The sequence below is a fragment of the Neovison vison genome, chromosome 1 (genome assembly GCF_020171115.1).
Source record: "Neovison vison isolate M4711 chromosome 1, ASM_NN_V1, whole genome shotgun sequence".
Lineage (NCBI taxonomy): Eukaryota > Metazoa > Chordata > Mammalia > Carnivora > Mustelidae > Neogale > Neogale vison.
The window spans coordinates 241,941,339-241,960,045 of record NC_058091.1 but is presented as its reverse complement, the minus strand read 5'-3'; the positions used below and the strand labels follow the sequence as shown (position 1 = coordinate 241,960,045).

At 48.0% G+C, this 18,707-nt stretch overlaps 1 protein-coding gene across 1 annotated transcript in view; it reads right to left on the bottom strand.

Annotated features, from left to right (window-relative positions):
* The window catches only part of SPOCK1 (SPARC (osteonectin), cwcv and kazal like domains proteoglycan 1), a 497,141-nt gene that overhangs the window by 18,904 nt on the left and 459,530 nt on the right, over positions 1 to 18,707 (bottom strand). The window contains exon 7 of the mRNA XM_044227016.1: positions 728 to 844. Coding sequence (XP_044082951.1) covers positions 728 to 844 — 117 coding nt within the window. The remainder of the gene's footprint in view (positions 1 to 727; positions 845 to 18,707) is intronic.

The window sequence follows — 18,707 nt, the reverse complement described above, 5'->3', positions numbered from 1 at the left end:
CACAGCATGGAGAAGGTTACTGCTCATCGTTTTTGAGTTCAAGACAACAAGAGAGTCCCTCAAGGTACAAACATGCTGGCCCACTCTGAGATTTCTCTTTTAGGTTATGAAGAGGCTCTGAATACGGGCTCTGCCAATGCACTGATGGAGGAGGGGAGACATTATCGAAGATGTTCTGTACAGAGTTGCTTATAAGAGCTGAACATTAGGAACGACTTCAGTGCTCCAAAATCGAGGTCTAATTACATACATTCTGTCTGTAATTGAAATTCTCGGTGGCTATGACAAAGAGCAACACTACTCAACACAGGAGGCCAGAGTGTGCTGCTGAGTGACTGACAATAGTCAGACAGATGATGCGGTGAGTGCTGTATGCATGTACAAAGACACAGATTTTTTTCTCCTGTGTGGCAAGGAGAAAACTTCACGTATATGCCACAACATGCTTATGGTGGTTAAAGTGGTGAATTCTTAGATAGCTTTTTGTATTTTCCGAAGTCTCTATTCTAAACACATTAGAGTTTTGTGGCCAGACTTTTAAAAATTAAGTTGTTACATGGAGGAGGGGGAAATGCTTGGGAATCAAGAAAATATTTTAACTGGTGTGCATCTGACACAGTGTTTATTTGATTACACCAAAAGGCTACTGTTAAATCAACACTGTCTAGTAACTAAGGAAATGTGGTGCATAAAATGGAATAAATTAGTGAGAGCAGAGTGGTCTTACTGCCTTGGGCTGCATCAGAGCTGGTGGGCTTGATGACCCTGTTGGCGTCCTCATGAAGGGCTCCAAACCAGTCTTTCAGGCGGGATGCGAGGTTCCTCAACTCCTTATCTGTGCAGGCTGCAGAAAAGCAAAAGGAAGAAACAGTGAGTCCACCAACTTTCTTCTGTTGTTAGCTCTCAACATGCAATGCCGTCCGCAGAGCCGTGCTCAACACTAACCCCCCTCTCCAAGCACAGTGCAGCACTTTCCCCACGCTTGGAAAACCACCCAGAGATGCTGCAGTCACAGGGAAGGAGCACGACAGAAAGCCGGGACTCCACAGGGTAAGCAGCATTGCTCAGAACTGAATCTGGACTGTCTCCGAGCTGGTAAAACCAACGCTAACAGTCTCCTGGTTGTGCAACTGGCCTCCAAAGACCGTAACAGATCTCTCTTGCTAACCCAACAGAACTTGCTAGTACAGTTTGCTGGAGATCATATTTTTCCACTAAACTCATGCCAAGAGATCAACACTCAGGAAGAGCGGATGTCCTCAGCGAGAGGCTGCCTGGCACACCAAGAGTTCCCAGTAACAACAATCGATTTAGCGTTAGCCCAAGGTTGGGATTTGTGTGCGTGGCTTATGCTGCTGGCCTTATGGTAGGCTGACTTGACTTTCCCCTAGAGATAGATGCATGCCACCTTCATGCAAAAGTCCTTTCTATTGGCACACAGCCCATCTCTAACTATGAGGCTCACCTTTTAAGGTAGATGATAGGAACTGCAGCCAAGGAATACTGCTTCTGAGAACAAGAAGAAACCCCAATGGCATGTTTGGGTAGAGGGGTGCATACTCTGTGAAGGTCTCTGAGGGTGCGGAAGTGAGGCTTGAGGGGAAAAATCCCCAAAGGAGGAACAGTGGTGTTGGAAATGGGGCTAATAAATCCTCATTCCACATATTACCCTAATTCTGGGTATAAAGAATCCCGATGAGGGTCCAGACAGTGACCCACCTCTAAGAGGCAGACAAACCAGCCTTTAGCATCTGGAGGGTAAGAAATTAGAAACCCAAGGGACCAAAATCCCAATAAGAAGGGACAAAGACACAAACCCAGAACAGTTGCTTTTCCCAAATTCTGAATCCACAGGAGACAGCACAGAAACCAAGCAAAACACCATTATAAAGCAGAACCAAGTCCTGAATATCTTACAGAGCTGATGGGATGTAGATTAAGGCTGGACTCTACCGGTCTAGAGAGACTGCCAGCATCAGGCTCTCTACTGAAAGGCATGGGGGCAATGATGAATGAGTAGAGAGTCTTGCCAAAAGTCCAGTCCAACCTTCAGTCAATGCATACTCTCACTGAATTGAAGGCATCAGCCCCTGTATGTCTCCCAAAGAAAAGAATAGTATCATACAGATCTTCCCCTCATTTTAACATTTTGCATTTTTGCTTTTAAGAAAGCCCACCTTTAGCTAGCCTGGTGTTTGGAACTTGACCAACAACAGAGCCAAACTTCCCAGACCTCGGGTGTAAAGGTCTTCCTGACTCTCCATTGTGGGGGCTGGGGTTGGTAAGCAGACCCAGGCTGGATCTGTGGAGTGTTAATGCTCCCCTAACCACTCTCCCAACCACTCTCTCCTCATTCCAGTCAGGACCCAGATCTACACCCTGCCAGGCATGGAATGTATGCATTCTTTATATGCACACTATTAAGGACCTCAAGATACTTAGCCTTGCTTTTGACAACTGGGCCATGATTCATCTTAAGATACCAGCCAGGAAATGGTACCCAGAACTGTCTTCACTGGCCGCAGAGCATAAGAGCTACGGGCTCACAGCGCCTGGAATGACTCCCAGCTTTACCACTGCCTGGCGGGGTCACCCCACAAGTCTCAACTTCTCAGCACCTTGGTGTCCTCCTCCATAAACCCAGGATACCACTATGTGGCCATGAGTTAGACCAAGTATGTGAAGGACTTACAAAGCACATGGCACATAACAATTGTTCGGTGTGTGCCAGCTACAATTTAATGGAAGATTTGCAGGTAAGCTCAGAGCACTCATCACAGCACTCAGAAAACCAAGAAGGCAAATGCACGTCCACGAAACTGGCTTTGTCCGCATAAGAGATTGGGGAAAATGGATACTTGTACGATCTAGTCCAGTTGCCATTAGCCAGATGTGCCTATTTATATGAACAATAATTTAAGTAAGTAAAATAGTTAAAATGAGGTGTTCTGATCTCACCCACCCCCATCATGTGCCAAACAGTCACCTGTGGGTGGGGACACCATGGGGGACAGCACAGCTACAGAGGGTTTCCCAAGTGCCAGAAAATAGTGGATGACATCAGCTATCCCTTTGGGAACTCCAACTTTATGGAGGCTCATCATGATATCCTAATATCTGATACCTCTACTCCTTCCCTTTGGTGTTTTTCAATTGTGTTTGTGTGTTTTAGAGAGAGAGCGTGCGGGCACATATGTGCACGGGGGAGGGGGAGAGAGATCAAGATCTTATGACCCTGAGATCATGTGACCTGAGGTGGAACCAAGAGGCAGATGCTCAACTGCTCAACGGAATGCCTCCTCCAGCCCTCCCATCCCAACACCTTTGGTGTGTAAAGAGGGGCTGAGGAAGAACCCATGCCTGCTCAAGCCGGGAACCAGAATCTCCTGCTAAGCCATGCACACAGCCAGGAAGGGGTCAGGACTCATGGGCTCACCCAGGAGCAGATCCACACGGACACACTGACTGACAGCCCCAACTCAGAAGCTTGGGATAGAGCCCTCACTTTCATGACTCTTCAGATGCCAAGCAGCTCAAATCAAGAAAGGATGTGGTCTGTTTTCCTGATGGGAGTGGGATGTGGGCTCTAGAGTCAATCTCACATTTGAAAATGGAAAATTAATAGCATCTATTTCTTCTCAATTGCCATGCACACCATCTATTCTAAATGTTCTCTGAGCAGAGAAAATTGCCAAGTCAACTTGCAAAGGAAATGAATCCCCGTCTCACACTGCAGGATAAATTAGTCAGTCATGTTTAACTAAACCCTGACAGATGTGCAGGTAATCTATATCTTTAGAAGACTGCTGAATTTCCCACAGGCTTTCCAAAGTACACAGGCTCTGGATGGCTGATGGAATCAGGCACTGGAATCTCAAAAGAGCCAATGTGTCACTCAGGGAAAAGTGCACCAGCGAGACACCCCTGGCTTGGGTGGAGAGAGATCAGAAAGCCTGGACAGAGATAGGAGGCACTCAATTAGCGGGCCCTATTCACTTGCTGTGTCCTCCACTGAATGGTCCTCATGGGGACAAAGTCTGGCCCAGCTGGCCTGGAGCTAGACACATCCCAGAGAAAAAAATAAAGATGACAGCCTGCAGAGCACTGTTTGTTCAGATTGGGGATTCTAGCCACAAAAGACATGCTGGCAGTGAATGGGGGGGGGGGTTGGGGAGGGGGGAGGATGCCTGCCTTGTAAGGGGCCTATCAGAGCCCCTGATAAAGGGATGAACAGAGGATTGATGTTTTCAGAAATGGGGGACTCAAAGAGTACCTCCCACACACTCAATTCCTTCCTGGGGAAAAATAACTTTTGGGGAAAAAGAAAATCTTTATAAAACCAAATCCGCCATTTTCATTTGGTGTCCTAAGGTGGAGTCATCCTTGTGATTTCTCAAGGGAATCTGAGCTCTCCTCTCCTCCTGGTGACAGAAGCTGGTACTCGGGCCACCGGCCTCAGCATCCTCAGAAAAAGAGAGTGTTGTCCTGGGAGAGGACTCAGTTCACACAGGCTAGGACCTGATCCCCTGGGCCACGGGGTTACCTTCCAGAGTGAATGAAGCCAGCCTGTCCTCTTGCTCCCTACCTCTCCTTCTCTCCCCTCCTGCCCTCCACCCAGTGTCGCTGTCAGCCTCCTGTTCATCACGGACTGTGTGTTGTCTGTCTGTTCCCACAGGTTACTTTTTCACAGGATCTCAGTCTGTTCCAGCATGGCTGGAGTGTAGGCTGCATCCCCGCCTCCCCTGTGGTCGGCAAATGGCACTACTGGGCCCTCCTGTCTGTAGGGTATATACCAGGGAAGTGTCCCAGATCCCTACAGAAGGTTCCCCACTTTCTTGCTGGCTCCACTGTCTCCACTCCCATCATCCCCACCAGAACCTCCCACCAAGAAAACTGGATCGGGGTCCTAATTGATCTCCTGTCTTTTCCCCACTTCCGTCTTCTCAGAGGCTCCTCAACCCTCTGCCAGCAAATCCATACCCTTCATGTGGCCTGTGTATTGATCACGGTGCCCTGGGCCACCTCTGGTCTCCCTCCTCTCTTTCCTGGGCTCTGGACCGCATCCTCACCGTCCTTTCCAGATGCTGCTCCATCCTGAGCCCCCTACTCTCCTTGTCTCGTTAATGCCAATTTCCCCATCAGATCTTACGGGAGGATTTTCCCCTCTTAGGGACTTTCAGCGTCTCGGTCCTTGGGTGGCATTCATCATACCCGTACTTTCTCCTTCACGGCCCCTCTTCCTCTCTAGAGAGTAGCAGCATAAAACAGCCCTGAGTCAGGCTCAGCTCCTAAGGCCCGTCATCCTGGGCAGCCGGTACCCAGCTTGAGGAATGCTCTCGACGCATACTTACTAACTCTACATAACATGACCCTCTTGTTGCCTTTTGCAAACTTCAATTTATCCGTCTGCAAAATGGCATAAAAAGCTCAGCTCCTAGCACTGTCGCATGGAATATGGTTATATCCGCAAAAGAAAGCTCACAGCTCCTGGCGTATAGCAGGGACTTAACAAATTTATGTTCCTCTTCCCATATCCGAACTGTCTGCACAACGCGTTACCATTTTATCCTCGCGCACTTCTTTTCAAGCCTCAGGAGATGCTTGTGATACGGAAAATAATATCTCTCCTTTACTTATTTTGTAGGTGGGTCAGTACAAGTCCACAGGATTCAGCTTGTAACAGATGTCTGCCTTCTCCTGAAGAGAAAAGCTTCATGATGATTCCCTTTGCCTGTATTCTCAGCACTTACCAAGGGTGGATATATAGGTTTTCAAAATGTAGGTATTAAAAGGAAATGGGAATGCACAAACAGCCTGGTTCCAAGCTCCCTAAGTCACACAGTCATCTAGGGACAGTGACAGGATCTGGATCCAGGCTGTTACTTGCCGGGCCGCCCCTGGGTGCTAGACTGGCTCCCTGCATTGACTGGGCTGGTGGGGAACCAGTACTAACTGAGGCAACTAATTGACTGGGTCCATTTTCTGGGTTGGAAAAAATCAAAACATCAGGCCCTCCCATGTAAAGGGAGCTCTGCCAATGATGCACGTGAGGCAGCTGGCTGTGCATTACGGGGATGAATTCAGGCTCTGCCTTCATTAGCTTTGGCGGGAGAACAGCGGTCCTGTGGAAGGAGTGCGCAGCCTTCCTGTTATGCTCCCAGAAGTGTGGATCACATGTGCAGCCGCTGGGGCTTCATTAGAGAAAAGTAGAGTGCCACTGCACATTACTCCAAAATGTACAAAAAGACAGCTTTCTCCCCCAGGAAAGCACAGCACTTGGGCAGAGAAGGGCCCAGGTAATTTGGTGCTCTCCCAGTGGACTTCTCCTGTCTGTTTGGAAAATATGAATAAAATGCAATCAGCAAGTGTAAATAAGGCACACATGGCCTCTGTGGAAGGGAGATAGCCCAGGGAAGAAAACAGGATCGCTTTTCCACCAGGGCACCATCTCTCCACTCCACCCGAGGCCTGGAGCTTTAAGGCGCTTGGGGCTAGACTGGCTGGGAATGCAGACAGTGTTCAAACAAAACAGGAGGACAGAATGAGTGACCCAAGTGATGGGCTTGAAAAGGAGGCACTGGTGCCAATACAAGAGGGCCGAGAAGCTGTCCCAGGGTTTCTGCAACCCGGGTGAGGTCCTGAGGAAGGAAGAAAGGATGCTCTCATCTATTAGTATCTGCTTGTGGGGCAGTGAGCCTGGCCAGTAGGTCCTGCGGGAGAGGGAAGGCTGCTTCTCAAGCACCAGTGAGGAGTCAGCCTGCCCCGGCCACCATGGCGCCATCTTCCCTGTCTCCTTCAGACAAAGCCAAGGGCCAGCAAAAAGCTGGTGAGGAAGTTTCAAATGGGTAATAGTTCTAGAAGGGGGCAGGCAGGAGCCAGGAAATCCAAGCTTCTTTGAAAAGTGCTCCCAAAGGTGGGAACTGGTCTTTCAGGCTGCTCTTGGCTTACGAGGACTCGGAGGGATGAGAACTGTCTATAAAGGCCCCTGGAGGATTAGACAAAAAGCCAAAGGCAAGGAGACAACCAGAAGGATAAAACATACTTGGATGATAGAGAGTGCAGGTACGGACAGAAATTCTGTATTCACAGCTAGAGTGTTGGTATCTAGTAGAGTGAGCGTGTGTGTGTGTGTGTGTGTGTGTGTATGTTAAAATCCTACCTGGAGCCCCATTTGAACACCCAATTGGGGCTGTTTGGAAATGGCAAATCCAACAGGCAAGCATTGTAGGCCACCTGTAAACCTCTGCCAGGGCACCAATTATTGGCAGACGCTTGGCACTCATGAAATCCTTCAGCTAAAGAGCCAAACAAGGAAACACGCCACCTGTCACACGGACCCACTGCCTTCTGCCACCCAGGCCTCACCCAATGCTTAGCTCAGGGCCCCGGAAGCAGTTAATAGGAAAACAGCTAGAATTTAATTTAAACTTTAGTGCCTCTGAAAGTAATTAAGGAGTTGGGCCAGACCAGGGGGTCCCTCCGGAGCAGGCCGGGAGGCCTTCTCAGAAATGGAGACCTTTGAAAGTAATCTCCTTCAGCCCTCCTAGGTGCTGTCGTGCTTAATTACTTACTCAGAGCAACACTGCATCAGTGCGCTGTGAGTGTGCGCAGTTAGCACCTCCTGTAGGAAGTCCAGCTGAGCCCTCTGCAGGGCAGAGATTAGAGGTGAGCAGATCCAGGATGGCAGCGACCACAAGGACACCATGTCATCCTCAGGGACATGCAGGCTCCTCCTCCCGAGTGGGCCTGGGGTGGCACGCTGAGCACACAGCAAGTGGCTCAGGGCTGGAGATGTGTGTCGAAATGATAAGCAGCGGTGCTGCCCTTCTTTGGGAGCTTGAACGAGTGGGAAAGGGAGCAAGGCTCCATCCCCCGGGAACATACGCTCTAGTAAACTGGAACTCACAGAGGAGAGAGTTGATTCTAGCTAGGTGTGCTCAGCCGTGCCAGCTGCGAGCGGCCGAGTGACTGTTCCCATTTGCAGCTTCCTCATGGGCAGATGTAGCACGGGGAGCTCAGAGCATCATGGGAAGACTGCACTGGAAGAAGACACTTAGCACTCCGGAGCTCCTGGTTCTCATACGGTCGGTGTTTGCAGACACGGGGCAGCCCCGTGACCCACCAGAGGGCAAAGTACGGAAATCAAGATCACACGTGTGGCATTTTCTAATCAGATGTCTCCCTGAAGCTAGCCAGGAAGGTGTGATTTTTCCTCTGTTTTTTTTTTTTTTCTAGAGGTCGAGTGACACCTCCCAGGTCCTACAGATGGCAAATAGCAAATTGGAGATTCAAATCCAGGTCCCTGAATCTGAAGGTCACTTGATGGGCTCTCATTCCACAACCCCAGCTGCCTGCACCTGCTTGTGCTCCCATTCCCCGGCAGGCCTGGAGCCTCTTCCACCAGATAAAGATCATGAGGTGTGTGCCTGAGCCGGAGAAGACCGGCACTCCTTCCCGGGCATGCAGACAGGCTGGTGGTCCTGTGGCTTGAGGGTCTGACAGCCCTGGGTTGGAATCCCAGCTCTTAGTGCCTGAGCTGTTGTTCTCCACCTAAGTCTCTGCTCTTCTCCAGGCCTCTTATTTTATTTTATTATTTTTTTTTAAATAGGTAAGAGAGGGAGAGAGGGATCCTAAGACTATCAACCTCACCTAGTTGCGGTGAGGATTTGCTGGGAAGATTAAGCTTTCAGAAATCCAGCAGGCAGCCATGCCCACCTTCCCTTCTGAGGAACTCAGAGAGACTGAATGGGTAATCAACTCCCAGCCTAAGCTGATTTGGTGACCAGAAAGACAACTGAGGTTTCCCCAGGGGATTTCTACAGCTTACATGAGGTGAATCCCCATTTCTAACTGGAGATCATCTAACAGAGATCTGAGCCAGCTTACACCTGCTCAAATTAAATTGTGTTATTACATGTAAATCCAGTTTTTACTTTTCAGGGCCTAAAACACCAGCCTATGTACATGTTCTCTTGTCCTGGGAGAAATACCATTTTATGCAAAAACGGGGATGAGCAAAGGAATTAGGGCCTCCTAATTCAGAGGCTTGCTAATAAAGTCCTTCTTAAAAAGCAGTCTTTGCAAGAGCTTAAAATACTGACATGAAACTTGGAGGAAAATGAGTTAAACTAATTAATGGTAGAACCTACAAGCAAAGATGGATAAATTTCCCCATTAACCCCATTACAACTATCCTTAGTAACCTGATTTGAGGAGACTTTAATGTTTCCCCTGATTCAAATGATAATCCTTCATCTGGAAAAAGAAATACATTTAGAACTTACACAACATTTGTAAATGTGCATTAGCAGAGTAACACTTATTTTTCTCACTGAATAATCTAGAGCAGGGAGGTTAGCTGGATGAAATAAACTTTTAAAGCTTCAGATAAAATCCATAGCCCTTTCTATACTGCAGGGTATTAAAAAAAAAAAGGTGGAAGTGCAAACCATTGGTTGGAAATGCCAACCCTGCTTTTCACCCTGCATATATAAACCTAAATCTTCAAGAGGTTTTAGAGACAGAAACAACCCCCCTCTTTTTTTTGAGAGAGCAAAAGCAAGAGCAGGAACAAGGGGGAGGGGCAGAGAGAGGGGAGAATCTGAAGCAGGCTCCATGCCCAGTGCCAACCCCGACATGGGGCTTGATCTCATGATGCTCAGATTACGACCAGAGCTGAAATAAAGTGTCAGACGCTTAACCAACTAAGCAGAAAATGTTGTTTTAGGGCACAAAGAAGATGCATCTCCACACCTACTTCGTACTTTGTGTCCAGTTTAACCCACTCAAATTCAGCATTCAATATTGGGCATTATTGAATGTAATTTAAGTTTTAATGTTTTTCACCTCCTAAGGCATCAGTACGCACATGTATGTTTTTACTCTTAAACATGAAATACACTAATATTGTTATTTAATGGGCCAGGAAGCCACAAAAGATTTGTGGAGGACATGAACGCCAAGCTTGGGACTAGAGATCTGATCCTAATGGTCTAGGACGTGTGTGGAACCTGGGGCTGCCAGTGTACCTTTGTTCACAATTAGGTAGGGGACCAGGTAGATGGCCAAATACAGAGACACATGAGCTCTTCTTAGTTTATTTCCTCTCACCACTGCCCCCTCTTCTCAACCAGAGGGGATGGTGACATGGGTATATGGACTGATGGGATGTCACCCTTCTTGTGACAAAGGTCCAGTAGAGCCTCCAGGGCTGCCAGAGTCTCAAGTAAAAGGGTAGAGTTTGGAGCTGGGATTGAAAACTCCCATGTGGGACTGAGGCCAGAACAGAATGGTCCTAAGGATGCCTAGAGAAGACATGGCCTGGCATCTTCATTTTCATCCTTCTGGTAGACAAACTGACAGACAATCCAGAGAGATACAGCAGAATCTGAGGAGGAACTGCCTCCAGAAACCATAAAGGGTGTCTTAAGCTATCCTAAATCCTGCCAGGTTCAGTGTTTGACTCACTGGTCTTCTCACCCTTCACACTGTGTAACACACTCTAGCTTTACCTCCACTCTGGAAGCCTGAGGGCATGAACAGGTAGAGAGACTCAGCGAGAAAAGAACATGGTACCCCAGCCCCACAGGACATCCTGTGGGTTCCAAGAGGACCTTGTGCCGGGCACAGAGATGAAACAGTAGCCGCTATTATTTTTAGAGCTAGAAAGCCTGTCTTTGATCAAAATTGCCTGTTTAGAGACCTAGTATCTAACAAGGCAGCATGACAAAGCTAGCAATATCCCTCTTCCCCTCCTGAATATCATATAATCAACAATATAGACAGAATATAACCATCAACTACACTTTTACTGAAACTACAATTGAGACATAGAATCCCAAACTTCCAACAATATAGAAGAAGTCACCCAGACAGAAGTAAAATGTCCAGGGCCAATAAAACAAAAACAAAAACAAAACAAAACAAAGATGTGTTTCTGACAGGCAAAGGGCTCCTCCTAAAGTCACAGACCAATATTTCCTGCCCAGTAAGGACTAAGGGATCTAAAGGAAAGGATGGGGTACAGATCAAGCAGAAGCTGCACAGGAAGAAAAATCAATAAAAAGGCAGAAAAAGAACGAAGTGGCCTAGGGCAGCTGGTCTCAGAAAATGCCCACAAAATTGTTCTTTCTATAGGCAAGAGGCTAACTTCAAAGTTCAGCTTCAGTTTTAGCAAAAGAACTGGAGAAAGGATGGACAGAGCTGTTTCATAGAAAAAGATTAAAAAAAAAAAAAAAGGCACCAAAACCGCACAGAGCAGCCATTTTATCAGGAAGCCCTCTTTCACAGGTGACTCTGTGAAGCAGATGCTTTTGTACCTGGAATCTACAAAGACAGATTTGTTCCTCCTTTCCATCTATTGCACTCACTTTGAAACCTGTAGGCCGGCCAAGTCTAACTTATTCCAATAATAGTTTTTTGTTTTTTGTTTTTTTAAAGATGCTGACATGTTTATTTATATAATACATGAAGAAACTGGAAAAGAGCACCAAAACTTGGCACGGAACACTCAGCAGGGAAGTTGGAAAAGGTGAAAATGTGGACCAAGTATGATACCATGAATTAAAGTGAAACAATCATCTTTATGAAGAAAGAAGATTAAACAATATACAGGAACTCACAGAGGAGGAGGCACTAGAGGAAATACCATTTATCTGAGAGAGAGAATGAGCATGGATGATTAGGGGGAGGAGGAGAAGAGGGAGAGGGACAAGCAGACTCCGTACTGAGTATGGAGCTGGACGGAGGGCTTCATCTCACAACCCTGAGATCATGTTCTGAGCCAAAACCAAGAGTCAGACACTTAACCCACTGAGCCACCCAGGCACCCCCCAGTTGCTAGATAAGTTTTGACTCCAAAATACCCCTGTGGGACTTTACTCTGCAAGTATGCATAAATGTGCATTTGAAGTAACCTATATATGGCTATCCATTACATTACTTGAAATAGCAAAAGGCTGAAAATAACTGACATGTCTATGGTTAAATCAATTATAGTACATCCGCTCGATGAGAAACTCTTAACAGCTACATGTATGAGACCCAAGGATTTCTAAGATAACTTAAGTTAAAAAACTGAAGTGTATCATATGCTACTATCTGTGCTAAAAGGGAGAAACTGAGAAGCTAAACTTGTTACTTCAAGATACGTCAAGAACCCTTCAAGGATATACAATAAACTAGTAAGGATGGCCTGTTTTATGGAAAGGGGCAGCTGGACAGGCTGTAGCCAGAACGTGAGGGAGAATTCCTGTATTCCTTGAAATGCTCTTCCGTTGTGATGTCAGTCTGTACCTCCCTGGAAAATTAAAGTCTGCTCCTTGTCTGTCTCCCCCACAAAGCCCTCTGTCTCCTCAGCGCTGAGCTCAAGGCCCAAAACCACAGGTGTCCAGGTGAGTTTTGCTGACCGGGAGAACAAGTGAACAAAGCAAGGAATAGATGCAGGGGGAGGGCCCTGAGGTAGGAAAAGGCCTCAGTGCTGTGACCGCGGGAGTCCTGGGAGCCGTGCAATCAGGAGAGCGTGTGCCACCCCATCAGTTCCAACGCCACGTGCTAACGTTTCCTTTTTAACCCGAAGGGGAAAAGCAATCCTTAAACTCTGGATTTTTTAAATCAACACAAATCTATGTGCTAGTCTCTATCCTGCCCTGTGATCAATTCCAGCACTCCCTGAGTCAGACACTCCGGGGGATGCAGAGGTGATGAAGACACTGCCCCTGCCTGGTGCACAGCCTTCTCTCTCCTTATTTGTAAAAGGAGAGCGTGTTCCCTCTACTGAGTTGGTAGAATTTTAATGATGAAGACCCAAGCTGCTTTTTTTCCCCAAACGCTCTTTCCTGGAGAACCAAGGTTCAGTTCAATTATGTGTTCATCTGTAGCATCGTCCCAACACCCTCCAGGAGGACCTGACTGCCCCACTCTGGGGCATCCCCAGGGCCTCCAGCTTCCGGTGCCACTTTTCCATGCTACGCCACAACCTGTTTTGTTCCTTCTGGACCTTGAGAGCCGACGTGGCAAGGATTCTGCAGTCGTCCCGAGTGTCATTATCCCCAGTTCCTGGCAGAGTGTCTGGTTACCAGTAGGCAAGGACATATGTTTGCTGAGGCACCATGAAAATAACAGGAGTACCCGGAGCTCTGTGACCACAGTGCCCCCACCACCCTACAAACACCAAGAATAAGCACGATGAACAGGTCAAGTAACAAGGTGGCTGGTCGTGTGCCACTGAGGATGGGTGCAGGGGAGAGCCCTAACTACCACCGAGACAAGTAACTCCCAGCCAAAAGAAGACTGGACTGCGTTGGGGGAAGAGGCGGGAGACATGCACATGAGCCTGACTCAATTACATTGAGTGTATGTGGAGACACATACTGTGTCCATGAAGCCTCAGGATGCCTGGGAAGGTGATCCTATTCTCCACCTCACATTGGAGAATACCAAGACAGTCATGTGGGAGACCTCGCCCATTCTCAGCTCCAGTGCCCCCAACACACACACACACACACACACACACACACACACACACAAAGGCCAAGGCTGGCCTTTGAACCCTGGACCGAAAGACTCAAGCCAGGTTCTTCCTTCTACCCATGCTTACTTGCTTATGGGAAAGGATGGCCTGATTCTCCCGGCACAAATACCATGCATACTCCCTTGTCCCAAGCAAAGGAATTATAAGGAAGCCTGGCAGCTCTGAGTTCAAGGGTCCATAGTCTGAAATGAGGCCCATGGGCTTCCAGACTGGCACCAACTGGCACTAACCCAACTACAAACACAGCGGCCTACAGCCAGGCTGGCAGCAGCCAGCGGTCCCTGGCATCCCATTTTCCTGTTTCTTTGTATGTTGTGACTGAGGGATGCTCGAACGAGCCCACACACCTGGCTGGTTTCACCACTGGCTTCTCACTCCTGTCTGCATAGTTACCACTAAGTAATTTCGTTTATCTGTGTCTCCGCGAGCTTATTTGGAAACCATGGAACGCTGCTTACAGAAAATTAAGCTTCATTTTCTTTAAGCACCAGCCACTAGTGCAGGCAGGAGATGGTGATTTGGAGGTAACTGGCTTATGCATATGCAAACATGATGCATTTAGCAAATTATGTAGACTTCACACTTCAGAGCACTGAAGAAAACAAAAGTACCTCCGAAAGAAATTCTAGCACGACAGAGTCATTCTGAAAAGAATAGAGAGACATTGGTTTGTGAAAACTGTTGGGACTCAGATACGGATGGAAATAATGGTTTTTGATGTGCAGCATGTGGTGGCCACAAGCCCACTGTGAACAGGTCTCATTTTAAGCGGAGTTAAGGCATCTCGAAGGACTTCCAAGAATTATAGCCCGCGGCATGCCTTGAGATTGAATTCATGGTGTGATGAGGCTGCACATTTCCAACTCAATTCCACTGTGACTCTTCTGCCTCACACAATTTCCCAGCATACGTTTTTCTTCTTGGGCCTAGAGAGAGAATTCTAGGATGACCTCGAGCTCAAACAGCATCGCAAGCATTGAACCTGCCGTCCGGGCCACACCTATCCCATTCGGCTTCGGTCTCTTCCAAGATGTCACTGGCAACACATGGTGCTGGTGAGGTGATCACGAGTCTCCCTCCACTGAGGGTCACCTTACAAGCCAGCGTGGTGAACTTGAGGGCTGCTGGGTGGGATGGCAGAGAGTCCTGGGCCCGAGGGCTTCCAGTCTACACACCGTCTGTCTGCAGGCGTTGCCTCTCTAACTGATCTGTGGTGCTCTGCTGGCCAGCTGTCACCTGTGTGGAAAGGTGGCACCCGTGCAGCTCGGCTTGAGTCCCATTCATCCGCAGTAACAGCTGGAGTAATCATTTGTCCCAAGAACTGCCACGTATTAAACACCTGCTAGTGCTAACAACCACTTTGCCTCCACTGTTTTCATTTAATTCTGGGGATAACTTGTCAGAGTCATTATTATTTCTCTTACTGAGGTGGAAACTGAAGCAGAGAGAGGTTCAGTGACTTTTTTCTAGCTGTCACTGAGTGCTTATTCTATGACAGGTGCTATGAAGACAAGGAGGCTCTCACTGAATCATTATACCCATGAGGTAGAGAGGCAGAGACTTTCATTAATATCCACTGTCCAGCCTGTGAACCAGAAGAAGTTCTAGAGCTGGGAGTCACATTCAAGTCACAGCCACAGCCACATCTGTCCTGGTCTGGCCATGTCCCACATTATCACTGTTTGAAAGGAGCTCCCCATTGCCAGCAAATGAAGACAAGCCAGGGAAGGAGGCACTTGGGCATGTGGGAGTCATGTTGGTCTTTGGGACCCAATGCTTTCCTTTCTCTCTGGAACTTCCTTCCCATCAGAGGCGGGCATGCACACACGATTCCAAGTGGTAGGACATAATACCTTCCAGCTCTGAGGAGCCCACACTGGGAAGTGTTTGCCTGCAGCTCATTATTTATTTCTCTCTCCAATCTATGCGTAGTCCAAATGCCATCCTCTGTCTCCTAGGAATTTGCTTCTCTGACACCTGTGACACTAATGAAGTTTTTCCTCTCAGCAACTCCTGTAAATATTTTCAGAATTGAAGTAAAAGCAGAATAAACATTCTTCCTCCTTTTACACGGGGGACACCTGGAGCTGTGGACATCATTGCTGGTCAGCATCCTTGGTGATACACAGAACAGCATGTTTCTTCAGGGCTGTTGCTGCCAACACAAGTGTTATCACTGAGCAGTGTACTTTTTTTGAGAACTTGCTTGGCACCCTATCAGCAAGCCTGGATCCTTCTCAGAGAAGGTCAGCAGGTGGCTGAGACTGGTGGCTAATATGCCGGAACAGCAGGGAGTGGGGCAGTACGGATGGCTCTGGGGATATGTGTTCCTTGTTGAACCCAGTTTTACTGGGCTATGTGTTCCCCAGGGGTTGTGTAGCCTCCAGACATTCAAGTTTACACATATGTCCTTGCTAGTCCAGTGGTCTCAGAACATCAAGATTTGGGGTGTTTTTGGAAACAGGGTCCTGGACATCATTTATAAGCCACTTAATTAAGCCTGCAGTGTCCAGATTCTAAGCGTCTAGGACAGAAGGAGAGGAGAGAAACCCTCTTAGGTCCCTAAGCTCCATCTGGAAAGGGGACTTGCTGTGTCAATATGCCTGAGCTTATCACTCATAATGGAATATGTGCACAGCTAAAACTCATTAATCCAATGTTCTACATCAAGGGATATAAAAATCCTGACAGGAACAGATTCCCAAGAGGGTCACAACACAGCCTCTGAATTTAGTTTGATTTTCGTTTTTAATTCTGTGTAATGACGTGAAAGCCCCCACCAACTCCAGGAGAAACCACCCATTTTTCTGACAGGTGTATTCTGTGTACAGCAATGGTCTTGCCGGGAAAGCCTGCCACAGCAGACAGACAGCGGCCAAATTGGTCTGGAAGTGATTTCTCCAGGATGTATGAGTCCCTGTGAAAGTGGGTGGGGACGGATTTCAAAAGTGTCTTCAGACAACAGTGAATTCAGAAAGACTCATTTTTCCACATTTACCAAGAGAAGGGTTAAGTGGCTGTGGAGAAGGGTTTGTACTGTGGTTACCACATTCATCTTGGGAAAGAGAACTCCGCCTGCCTTTTCAAGGGCCGAGCAAGGATCCAGACGCTGGTGTTGGTGACACTCACGTTGCCATTCAGGGCACATTGTGACCCGAGAGTCTCCTCTCCACACAGAGGGCTGAAGGAGCTGGAAGCCCTGCTGGGAAGAACAGTCAGGGCTCGACAAGGTCCTGCTTCTGACACTGTAGCTCCCTTGTTGGATCTCCACAGGGAAGGTCAATAGGCCCCAATCACTGGATGTACACATATGCGAAGGTCATCAACTGCAGAGGGACAGGCCCTTATACTGCACTGGGACCGATGGACTCTGGGCTGTGTCTGTGCACCCCTGGAGGCGTGTGGGGAAAGGAAGACACATTATAGGACTGTTTCTTAATGTCATCAAGTCCGGATTGGGAGGACATGACACTGAGCCTGACAACACGTGGCTTTGAAAGGAATCCAGTCCGATAGGAGGGGAATGGAGGGAAGGAGGAGACAAAGCTTCCACGTCTTATATCTAAGACCTCGAGTGTTAAGGACTTTCTTATTGAAATGACGCGAGTTAGGCAGGCCGATGTTGCTGCTGTACGTAGGAGAAAACCCAAGGAAGATAGGGTTATGGAATTGTGACGCAGGTGCCTTTCTGGAACAAGGCCACCACATGCTGCAAAACCAGACCCTCGTGGGTTCATCCTGGGACCTTCACAAACATGACCTTCACTCACCACCTGTCGCGCTCTCCTTGGGAGCTGAGCGGGCGGTCCCGTGGAGACCCACCTCTCACTGCCATGAAGATACAGTGATGGGCGTGCAGTGCCTGAAACATGAGCACAGTACCCGGTGGGGGGGTGAGCAGGTGGGGTTTTTCTAGAATACTCACACTCTGCCTTGCTTACTTAAGACTCTTCACGAGTGAGGAGCCGAATCGTCAATGCATGTGCAAGTTCAAGCCCAAATGGTATTTCTAAAACAAGCAGACTTATAAATCTGTGGGAAACAGATTCATCTCAAGAAGCAGAAGCCAGAGTCTAAGGACGTGGAGAGATCAGACTGGTCAGCTTGCCACTAGCTACGGTCTACCAGCATCACAGGAAGGGGTTTCTTGGCTCTCCCATGGGCTTCTTTGCTTGCTTGTTTTTTTAAGACTTCATTTATTTGAGAGAGAGAGAAAGAGAGAGAATGCATGAGAGAGAGAGTGAACACACACATGGGTGGGGGAGTGGGGGCTCTAGGGGGGCAGGGGGTGAAGCCGACTCCCGCTGAGCAGGGAGCCCAACACAGGTGGTAGGAGACCAGAGGCCCGAGGAGAGGAGGAGCGTCTCATCCCTGACTCTGCCTGAGTCAGCTGCGAGCGCCGCTCTCAGGGCTGCGTGGGGCTCACGTGACTCAAGGCGGGGCCCTCAGCTCCCCGAGAATGGGGAGTGAAACAGAGTCACTATGGACCAGAGGAAGCAGAACATGTGGGTTTTGGTTTTCGGTCTGTCTTACTACCAGAGAACAAGACCTCAGCAGTCACACGCAGCACTGGGCTCCCATCTCTCTGACGGAGGTACGCGGGTGACGCAAGACTCAACACGGTAGGAGCTTAATACGCAGCTGCTACTGGTCGCCAACGAAGACGGACTGAGGCTGCCGCTGTGGCTGCTTCTCTGGGTCCGATTCCAAGGGGAATGTGGCAGTGGTCAAAAAAGTCACAAAAGAAAAAGAGGGTCAGGATTCTATTATTAGTCCCCCGACCTAGCTATGTGTGTGTGCCTACAAACCAGTATTACATAAAGAGCTTCTGCACTCTAATAATTTTTTTAAATGCATGATAATATTGCAGGAGTCACTCAATGGGACCAACAAACAGTATGTAGCCCTAGAGAAGAACTTAGCGTCTTAAGGAACATCACAATGAAACTATTCCACCAATGGCATCATTACATTTGCAGTTTTAAAAGAAAAGAAACAGCAGAAAGTTAAAGCCTCACCTGACGATGTACATCAATGAAAATCTCACGTGGATTAAAGGCTTAAGGTAAAAACAATTAACAGTACGAATTATTAGAAGATGAGTAAAGGAGGACTCTGCACAGATCCAAGCAACAAAAGAAACAACAAACTATTAGAACAAAAATGAAAGGTGAGT